The sequence below is a fragment of the Protobothrops mucrosquamatus genome, unplaced genomic scaffold, assembly GCF_001527695.2.
Source record: "Protobothrops mucrosquamatus isolate PMUCROS unplaced genomic scaffold, P.Mucros_1.0 scaffold3, whole genome shotgun sequence".
In the NCBI taxonomy this organism is placed as follows: Eukaryota; Metazoa; Chordata; class Lepidosauria; order Squamata; family Viperidae; genus Protobothrops; species Protobothrops mucrosquamatus.
In genome coordinates this window covers 2,601,228-2,612,132 of record NW_015386390.1, presented here as the reverse complement: position 1 = coordinate 2,612,132, position 10,905 = coordinate 2,601,228, and the positions used below count along the sequence as shown (strand labels likewise).

At 43.3% G+C, this 10,905-nt stretch overlaps 1 protein-coding gene across 1 annotated transcript in view; it reads left to right on the top strand.

Moving 5' to 3' along the window:
- The window catches only part of WDFY3 (WD repeat and FYVE domain containing 3), a 117,889-nt gene that overhangs the window by 102,998 nt on the left and 3,986 nt on the right, over positions 1-10,905 (top strand). The window contains exons 57-62 of the mRNA XM_015832379.2: positions 1,099-1,253; positions 3,355-3,513; positions 5,081-5,260; positions 6,899-7,081; positions 8,227-8,323; positions 9,395-9,724. Coding sequence (XP_015687865.1) covers positions 1,099-1,253; positions 3,355-3,513; positions 5,081-5,260; positions 6,899-7,081; positions 8,227-8,323; positions 9,395-9,724 — 1,104 coding nt within the window. The remainder of the gene's footprint in view (positions 1-1,098; positions 1,254-3,354; positions 3,514-5,080; positions 5,261-6,898; positions 7,082-8,226; positions 8,324-9,394; positions 9,725-10,905) is intronic.

The following is a 10,905-nucleotide window of genomic DNA, read 5'->3' as shown; positions in this document are numbered from 1 at the left end:
TAGGTAGGGATGATTTTAAGAAAATTTTAATTGACACACAGCTTCCAATATTTGGCTTTTAATTTGGTTTTATGGGGTTTTTTTGTTTTTTGATGTATTTTGTTTGTATCTGTTTTAATATGCTGTGCACCGCCCTGAGTCCTACGGGAGAAGGGCGGTATATAAATTAAATTATTATTATTATTATTATTATTATGGTTCACATCTTCCAATTAACTTGAAAGATGTGATTTACTTCCTGTTTCTTTTTCCCGGGCTTTCCTTATTCTCCTCCCCTTTCACTGTTGCCTGATTTAACTATAAAAATACCAGACAGTTCTGAATATTGTCAAAGCAAGAATATACAGTATTTGCAGCGTTGACATATTGTTTTTATCCACTGTTGGTTTTAATTAATCCCTGTCCTTCGTCTACATAAACTGCTCCAACACCTGGTATCTTTTTCACCACTCATAATATTAAACCAAAACTTGATTCTTAAGCCAAGGTACTGAGAGGAAAGCAACGAATTTCTGTACCATACTCAAGCACTTGGTATATTTGGAAACTTCCTTTTTCAGTTGCTGATGGTTATAAAATAGTTATTTTATATTTTCAAAATAACTAAAATAATTGAGAATATAAAAAGTCTATCAGAAATAAATTTTAAATTTATATTCAGGCATATAGACAGGTAGTTTTCGACTTAACAACCGTAACCAAGTCCAGAATTACAGTCAGTAAGGGGTTTACCGGTTGTCATGTGACCGGACCTGATTTTACAACATTGGTTGCAGCAGTTGCTTCTCCAGTGAGCCTTTGCCAGACAGTGGAAGTAAATGTCAAAAAGAAACTGTCAAAAAACATTGAAAATTATGATCACTTGACCACGGGACACTGCAAACAGTCATAAAGGTGAGCCTGTTGCCAAGCACTGAAAATGCAATCACGTGATAACTTCAAAATCGGATCAAAGGAAGCTTTTGGCCGGTCTGTCGTAATTTGAGGACTACTTGTATGTCCCTAGTATGGCTTTCTTCAAATCTCATTAGGAAAGTGCTTTTTATGAAAAGATAAAAGATGTGAATCCCGATTATCTCTTGTTTTTTTTTTAAACAGAACTCAAGGAGCTCATAGGGCAGATAGTATGCACAGACAAAGGGATTTTGGCTGTAGAAATGAATAAAGTTCTCCTTCCACCCACCTGGAATAAAACTTTGGCTTGGGGATATGCGGATCTCAGCTGTAGGTTAGGAACCTACGAATCAGATAAGGTTTGTATCTCTCTGGCTTATATACCGGGTAGTTGAATTATTTGGGTCCAATACAACATCTCAATAGTGGGGCTTGGTAAAACTATGTATTTACATAATAAATATGTACAATTGTCCTGTTCTGCCTATTTGACATAGAAACGGGTCTGGCCTTGCCTTTTAGCATCATCAGCAAATAAACTCACAGTTGTTCACTTCCAAAAGAGTAGAGAGCTAAGCGCTTTTTCAAGAGATGGCACTTCCGTTATTTCAATCACTTGTAACCCATTTTAGAGAGGGGAGTTAAAATGTTTCCTGTTAATCAGGATTATAATCAGGGCCGGGTTTGGTAAATTTTCACTTTCACTAGTAAAATCATTTTACTTTTTAGATTGTTACTTTGATCTCTTTAGAATGTTATTTTTGATCTCATAGCCAGGAAAAAATGGGGTATAAATTATGGTTAAACATAGAAACAAAAAGGTGGTTCCTAAACCCAACTTTCAAATTGAGTTTCTTAGTTGTATGAGGTTTTAACAATTCATTGCTACCATCTCTGTGCTCTTTTGGGGTAAAAAAAAAGAGGCAGGTCTTTGATTCCAAAATCATAAAGTAGAAAATGTATTACTACGCCTTCCTTGACCGTTTATCAGAATGAGTCTTGGTGTCATGGTTCCGACAGATGAAACTCTTCAAAGAACTTCGAGGCATTGTTTACCTTAAAGAATCTTTATTTGAGAAGCATAGCATCGGCACTAACACAGTGGAAGCCAAAAACTGGATTCACCTTCCCTGGGCACATAGTATCAAAGCACAATTCCCTCCTCCAATTAACAGTCATAAATCACATTCTCCAGTTAAGTTGAAATGCAGGCTTTCCCTCCAGTTCTCCAGCCCGCCAATTCTTATCATCTCTTATTTCATCAACCTTGGTTCACATACTAGGTCCAGTATTATTATGTCTATCTAAACCAGTGTTTCTCAACCTTGGCAACTTTACGATGTGTGGACTTCAACTCCCAGAATAAGGCTAGCTGGAGAATTTTGGGAGTTGAAGTCCACACATCGTAAAGTTGCCAAGGTTGAGAAACACTGATAATTCTAAACTCTCATGCACATTCCTCCCCCCCCCCTGCCAGCATCATCTAACTCTAAAAGTAAAACATAAGAAAACGGTTGCATCTCTAACTGTTGTCAAAGCAAAAGCATCCGATGTTAGCAGCGTTGACGCTTGGTTCTTTCAGGTGCTCCTTCCTAACCAGTGTCTTCAAATTTGAGGAGCACCCGGAGGCTTCAACTGGTCCAGAATGCGGCCGCGCGGGCGGTGTTGGGAGGGACTCGTCGCTCCCATGTAACGCCGCTGCTGCGCGAGCTGCACTGGTTGCCAGTGGCCTTCCGGGTGCGCTTTAAGGTGTTAGTTACCACCTTTAAAGCGCTCCATGGCATTGGACCTGGCTATCTCCGAGACCGCNGGGTGCCGTCGGCCAAGCAATGTCGGCTGGCGACCCCCAGGGGGAGGGCCTTCTCTGTGGGTGCCCCCACCCTCTGGAACGAACTACCCCCCGAGATCCGGATGATTCCGGATCTCCTTACTTTCCGCCGCACCCTCAAGACATGGCTTTTTCAGCAAGCGGGCCTGGCCTAGGGAGGATTTTAAACCGGGTTTTTTTTAAGAATAATTTTAACTGCACAACTTTAAATATTGGTTTAATTTGGTTTTATCTGGTGGGGGTTGTAAACATGTCTATGTTTTTAAATATGTTGTGAGCCGCCCTGAGTCCCGTTGGGAGAAGGGCGGGATATAAATCAAAACAAATAAAATAAATAAATAAATACTAACACAGTGATAGCATGGTACTGACAAGAGAATATTTGTAGCTCAGTGATCAATTGTGGGTTCTTTGGTGCTCTCTAAGCTTGGTCGTTTTCTTGCAGACGTTTCATTACCGAACTAGATAACATCATAGGACTGATGATGTTGCCTAGATGGGTTATGAAATGTCTGCAAGAAAACAATCAGCCTAAGAGAACACCCAAGAAACCCAGAGTGATAGAATATTCGGGACCGGATGTCCTGAAACTCAATGCATGTACGATTCATCCTTTTTTATTTTTATTTTAGGCAATGACTGTTTATGAATGCTTATCGGAATGGGGACAGGTTCTGTGTGCCATCTGTCCAAACCCTAAACTGGTCATTACTGGAGGCATCAGCACCGTTGTCTGCGTATGGGAGATGGGCACCTCTAAGGAAAAAGCCAAAATGCTGACCCTCAAGCAGGTAAATTAAAATTCTGCATGAAATCTTGAAAGGTCTTCCAGAAAATTTCTGCAAAGTATTATCGCCCAATTATTGCAACAGAATATTTTGGTACGAAAAGCTCTTCGAGGCTGTCACCATTTTGGAAAATGCCAGTTTTCCCCATTTTTTTAAATAGGGAAAGCATTCCCCCAACTAGCGGATTGTCCTCTTCTACAGTTGCAGGAAAGTTACCTGAAATCTATAAAAACTCTGTAAAAATTTAGCCTAATTGGACAATTTTGATGAACCAAAATCTTCACTGTCTAGTTCAGGGGTAGTCAACCTTGGCTCTTTTATGACTCGTGGACTTCAACTCCCAGAATTCCTGAGCCAGCAGGAGTTGAAGTCCACAAGTCATAAAAGAGCCAAAGTTGCCTAATCCTGGTCTAATTCTAAACTGAAAGGGAGGGTTCTGGCTTTTTTTTTTCCTGTCTGTTGTTGGCAGAGACAGATTGAGGAAGTTTTTTCCTTTGCTGAAGGAAGGAAATGAGAGTCCTGAATTCTGGAAAACATTCGACTTATATCGGTCTAAGACAGGGGTAGGCAACCTTGATTCTTTTATGACTCGTGGACTTCAACTGGCTCAGGAATTCTGGGAGTTGAAGTCCACGAGTCATAGAAGAGCCAAGGTTGCCTACTCCTGGTCTAAGATGTCTATGGAGATTGTCAATCATCCAGGTCATGGTTGTCCCAAAGATGTTTTTTTCCAAAAGGCAACTGGACTGTCTTGGGTTTTGTTTGAAAACGTGTAAGAACTGAAGAAGCTTTTTGGATGAGAAGTGAAACATTTTCAAACAAAAACTAAGAAGGTCCAGTTGTCTTTGGGAAAAAGCACCTTTGGGACATCTGTCTAAGATACACATCTCTGCTTCAAATGTTCAAGCCTAAATTAAATACACTCAGGTCTACCCCTTGCTTATCCTGACAAGGTACCCAGTAGATATCTTAGATTGCATCTCCTTTAAGCCCCAGATGGTCATAAAAAACGATGGATCCAAAATTTCTGGTAAGCCATAGATTGTGTACTACTAAAAACTAGGAAGATGAAAATATTGTATATGGTGTCTGTTAAATTCTTGGATCATGTTTCTCCTTAGAACGGCTCACCAAGTTTGGGATTTTTTTTGCAGGTGCTGTTCTAGGCTCACTTTCCCCATAGCAATTGCACTTAGATTTATATGCCACTTCACAGTGTTTAACAACCCTTTCTAAGCGGTTTACAGGGTCAGCCTCTTGCCTCCAACAATCTGGGTCCTGAGTTTACCGACCTCGGAAGGATGGAAGGCTAAGTCAACCTTGAGCCCGGTCAGGATCAAACTCCAAGCTATGAGCAGAGTTTGCCTGCAATATTGAATTCTAACCACTGCACCACCATGGGTTTCTTCCTACAGCTTTAATTGATCTTCTAATTGATCTTCTGTATTCTATTAACCATACATTTCCAAGCCTTGTTTTTCATGTTTCTGAAGAAATAACTGTTTGCAAGTTGTGTAGTTGCAAAGGGTGTCTTGATTTTGACTTTCGTTCTCTTTTGCTTCGCATTTAGGCACTTCTTGGCCATACTGAGACGGTCACCTGTTTAACAGCTTCACTGGCCTATCACATCATTGTGAGTGGGTCATGTGACCGCACCTGCATCATCTGGGATTTGAATAAACTTTCCTTCATAACACAACTTCGGGGTCACAGGGCTCCTGTTTCAGCCCTCGGCATCAATGAACTGACGGTACGAGTAAACCCATGCCTAATAAACTGAGCAGATGAGGCTTTATAATGTGTTTTGCAGGTAGTCCTTGATTTACAACCATTGGTTTAGTGACCGGTGAGAGTTACAACGACACTGGAAAAGGTGACTTAGGACCATTTTTCACACACTTATGACCATTGCAGCATCAAAATTCAATTCAATCAAAACTCAAATGCTTGGCCGTTGACTCATATTTATGACAGTGGCAGTGACCTGGGGTCATGTGGACACCTTGTATGACCGTGTAACAAACAACATCAATGGGGAAGCCAGATTCACTTAACAATTGTGTTACTAACTTAACAACTACTTAACAACTGTGGCAAGAAAGGTCGTAAAATGGGGGCAAAACTCACTTCACAAATGTCTTACTTAGCAACAGACAGTTTGGGCTCAATTGTCAAGAAAATGCTCTACCTTCAATGAGATTTACTCCAAAAGTTAGTAGTAGTAGTAGTAGTAGTAGTAGTAGTAGTAGTAAAAAGTTGGAAGGGACCTTGGAGGTCATCTAGTCCAACCCCCTGCTCAGGCAGGAAACCCTATACTATTTTGGACAAATTACTGTCCAGTCTCTTCATAAAAACTTCCAGTGTTGGAGCATTCACAGCTTCTGGAGGCAGGTTGTTCCACTGGTTAATTGTTCTAACTGTCAGGAAGTTTCTCCTTAGTTCTAGGTTGCTTCTCTCCTTGATGAGTTTCCATACGTTGCTTCTTGTCCTGCCTTCAGGCGCTTTGGAGAATAGCTTGACTCCCTCTTCTGTGTGGCAGAATTAATTTGCAGGATTAATTTGCATCTAAAAACAAATTTGCTCACAGTGTGGCCACACACAGAAGTCATAACTTTCCGGCATGATACATAAACATAACAAGCACAGTAAATACCTGTCAGGTTTAAGAGTGACAAATAGCTACATGGAGCAGTGCACTGATGGAGACTTAATTATGCACGGTCACATAACCAAAATTCGGATGCTTGGCAACTGGCTCATATTTACGACGGCTGCAGTGTCCCAGGGTCATGTGATCACCTTTTGCAATCTTCTGGCAAGCAAAGTCAATGGGGGAGCCGGATTCACTTAAGAAAATGCTACTTACTTAACAGCTGCAGAGATTCTGTTAACAACTGTGGCAAAAAAAATCGTAAAATGGGGCAAAACTCACTTAACATCTTGCTTAGCAGTTGAAATATTGGGCTCAGTTCTAGTCATAAGTCAAGGACTGCCTGTGTTCCTTCTAATAGATTTCAAGCATTACGTTGCATGTCCAAGCAATGTATCTTGCCATGTTTTTAAAGTTGATGCACATTTACATTATGTCTAGGGCAGGGGTAGGCAACCTTGGCTCTTTTATGACTCGTGGACTTCAACATGCATGGCTGGCTCAGGAATTCTGGGAGTTGAAGTCCACGAGTCATAAAAGAGCCAAGGTTGCCTACCCCTGGTCTAGGGAATGTCCAGGCCTTTAATCATCCTAGTTGCTCTTCTATGCACTTTTTCCAAAGTCTCAACATCTTTTTTGTAACGTGGTGACCAAAACCGGATGCGGTATTCCAGGTGTGGCCTTAACTAAGGCTTTATAAAGCGGTACTAATACTAAGATGTTTTCCTCCTCTTTTAGGGTGATATTGTATCCTGTGCAGGGACTTACATTCATGTCTGGAGCATTAACGGCAACCCCATTGTGAGCGTGAACACTTTCACTGGACGCAGCCAGCAGATCCTCTGTTGCTGCATGTCAGAGATGAATGAATGGGATACTCAGAATGTTATTGTGACTGGGCATTCGGATGGAGTCGTCCGAGTAAGTACCTGTAGTAAAGGAGCAACTTATTTCCCCTCTCTCTCTCTTTTTTTTTTTTAACCGTACGATTTGAATAATTCATCCTACATGTATATCTTGAAGGCCATCATTATTTTGACCGGTGGTTGTGCATATTCGTGGGAGAAACCAAAAAATAAACTTAATTCTTAATTTTGAACTATTATTTTAAATGCGTATCATGAAGTAACTTTCTAGGATTTCCCATTACATTGCTGCCGTTTCTGTAAATTTTCTTAATATCATAATGGTTCTATTCATTACTCCCAAACTCTTTTCTGTTAGATGTTTTTATGAGAATGGAGTTGGTTTTAATTTAAATGTTAGGAGCCTTGGTGGCTCGGTGGTTAAAGGGCAATATTGCAGGCAAACTCTGCCCGCAGTCTGAAGTTCAATCCTGATGGGGCTCACGGTTGACTCAGCCTTCCATCCTTCCGAGGTCGCGAAAATGAGGACCCAAATTGTTGGGAGCAATATGCAAATAATGCTGACATTGTAAACCACCCAGAGAGGGGTGCAAAGTGCTATGGGGTGGTATATAAGTCTAAGTGCTATTACTATTGCTATTACATGTTCAAAATGTTAATCCTTATATTTTGATGAACCATGATTTGCTCTAGTACATAGGTAGAAAGAAAGTTAAGCCAATGTAAAAATAATATATGTCAAAGGATGTTATACATCAGTGATGGCGAACCTTTTAGAGACCGAGTGCCCAAAACCTGGCCCTGGCACCGCCCCCACTCTGCCCGCCCCCGCTTCGCCCCAGCCCCCGCCCACCTGGCCACCCACTGTCTCCATGGCCCGCTGCAGATTGCCCAGGCAGACCAGCAGCACCATGGCAGCCACGCCTTCTGCCCGCGGCCTGCAGCATCAACTGCGCACAATGGGGCACGAGGGCAGAGTCTTGTCCCCGCTACCCGGCTGCCATGTCCTTGGCTGCGCTGCTCTGCATGGGCCGTGCTTGGGGGCGAATCTCCAGAGGGGCTGCTGGTGAGGGGGCTGTGGGGGAAGGTGGGGCTGGGCCGACAGTACGCGTGCCCACAGAGAGGACTCTGAGTGCCGCCTCTGGCACACGTGCCATAGGTTCGCCACCACTGTTATACATTGTTTATTTGTTATCCTAGTTTTGGCGGATGGAGTTCCTACAGGTCCCGGAAACTCCAGCTCCTGAACCTGTGGAGATGCTTGAAATGCAGGAAGACTGTCCAGATCCACAAATAGGTGCTTTATTTTACGTTCTAAATTATCTTTCTTTTTTTTCAACTGTGAAATACAGGTAGTCCTCGACTTATAACTGGTTTGCTCAATGACCGTCTGAAATTTACAACAGTACTGAACTAATGGGCATAAGAATCTTCCCCAAATCCCAACCATTGCAGTGCCCCTGAGGTCACATGACAAAAAGCAGCAGCACACCCACTCTTACGGCCATAGGACCGCCCCACTATGGCTCATTTAATGGCGGGAACTGGGATTGCAGACGTTGACGAGATCACGTGGGCAGCTAACTCAAAGACTGCAACAACTTAGAAAGCCCAAATGGTGATCTCCGTTGGGGTCGTAACTTGAGGACCGCCTGTGTAATGATTTGTGATCAGGTTGTGGTTTAAGAAAATTGCGTATGTGGGTTTAGAACAAGTGAAAGTTTTAGGACAAAGGTGGAATGGAATTTTCAGGTGCTTGAAAGCTACTTCTCACGCACGAAGAGGGCATCCACTGGATGACAAATCAACCAGGGAGAAAATTAATACAAGTGCAATTTTTTTTCTTCCTTCATGAATCAGACTAAGAGAAACAATCGCTGTAAAAGGTTCCTGCCATCTTAACATGCTAATAATACAGGCCAACATAGACTTTAAAAAAAATGCAAATCAATTGTATTTAAAAAAAACTGAAATTTCATTTATTCGGTAAAACTGTGTTGGGCTGAGGAAGAAAATTATGCATGAGTAGTATTGTTATTTAAAGGGAGTCCCGGCAGATTTTAACTCCACTAGTTGTAGCTGGCCTTGTGGCCAGCAGGATATCATGGAGCACTGTCACCTTCCCATCACAGTGGTACCTATTTATCTACTCACATTTGCGTGCTAGCAGGAGCTGGAGCAAGTAACGGCTAGCAGGAGCTGGAGCAAGTAACGGGAGCTCACTCCATTATGCGGCGCTCGGGTCTCGAACCCGGCTGTCAGTTTTCCAGACGACAAGCTCATCTTTTTAACTGCTGAGCCATCACACCACCCTAGGATTGTTATTAAAGCATTGATTTTTTTTTTTTTTTTGCCTTCCAAACAGAAGGGCAAGAAGGTCCCGATGAAGATAGCAGTGATTCTGAAACAGAGGACCAAGCCCCTGCCCAGGACGCCAAGCTGCCCGAGAGCCAGCCCCAGCAGGCCCACGTCAGTCACAGACCTCGCTCATCCTCAGCTCGGGCAGCAGCTGCATGGTCAGTAGAAACCAGTTCTGAAGACTCGAGGCGTTGGTCTGACCATCTAAGCTTGGACGAAAAAGACGGCTTCATTTTTGTGAACTACTCCGACGGACAAACCAAGGGATACTCGCATGCTCCAGCAAACCACTCAAATGCTAACCCAGGGGAATTGCGGCATTACATCAAGCTCAAACCAGGTATCAAATACAGAATTAGATGTGATGTGGATGCCAGGGGGGAGACTTTATCTTCTTTAGCAGCAACGTGCCTAATGGTAGGGGGAAAGGAAGGAGTTACAATGGAGACGGGTGGTTGTCTTGATTCGGTAGTCGCAGGTCAAGTGTTTGCCAGAATGTCGCAGCCTTTCTTTTAGGAAAACGAGGGATTTTTAAATGCATTCAAATGTCTGTGTTGATCCAGGATAGTTGTCGAAGAAAACACAACGGCTCCTGCAAGCTAAGTGGGGATTATCGGTCTCACAAACGCCTGTTCCATGTTGGGAAAAGTCATCGGGGTAGACCTGGGAGTTGAGTCTTGGCAACTGGACTTCTTTTCTTTTGGCTTTGAAACGTTTTGCTGCTTATCCAAACAGCTTCTTCAGGCTGAAGCAGCAAAAAGGTTTCAAACCCCAAAAGACAAGACGTTCAGTTGCCATGAATCAGCTTCCAGACACCTCTACCTGGATGACTGAGAATCTTCATCAACATTGCTGTAGAGCACCGGTGTGTCAAACTTGCTGCGTCACGTGACGTGTCACGACGTATCATGACTTTTTCGCATTGCCGGAGCTGAGGTGGGCGTAGCCTCCGCGTGATGCAACTGTCACACGGGCCGGCAGTTTTGACACTCCTGATGTAGAGAGTTTTGGTTCCTTTTTTCCATCCATGTTAGGAATTGGTAACCTTTTGTTGTGGCTCCGTCTTGTGAGCCCCTCTTATCGGAGGAAGAAGGCTCCGAACATGAAGGAGAGGAGATGGCCCGGCCTCCCTCTCCAGGACCCTCCTCTTTGGCAAGGCCTCAGGTGTCTCCCGACGGAGAAGAGATTGGCCAGGAGCCAGGTGTTTCTGAGATTGACCAGGAGCCAGGTGGTTCTGAGACTGGCCAGGAGCCAGGTGTTTCGGATAGTAAGGAAGAGAAGTTGTGGCTGGATCCACGCCAGCGTAGGAGCGACAAGCGTGGGCAGCAGAAAAGGAGACGTGCCAGAGATTAAGCTGAGTCACTGGACCACACCCCACAGGCTATAAAAGGGAGGTGGTGGCCATTTGGACCTCTGTGACGGACAAAAGCTGAATCTCTGGCGAAGTAGTTTGCTGTGGCTTTAAACTGTGTGTATTGTTTTTTGTTTCTGTGTTTTTGGAGTAAAAGGTCTTGGCAGGCA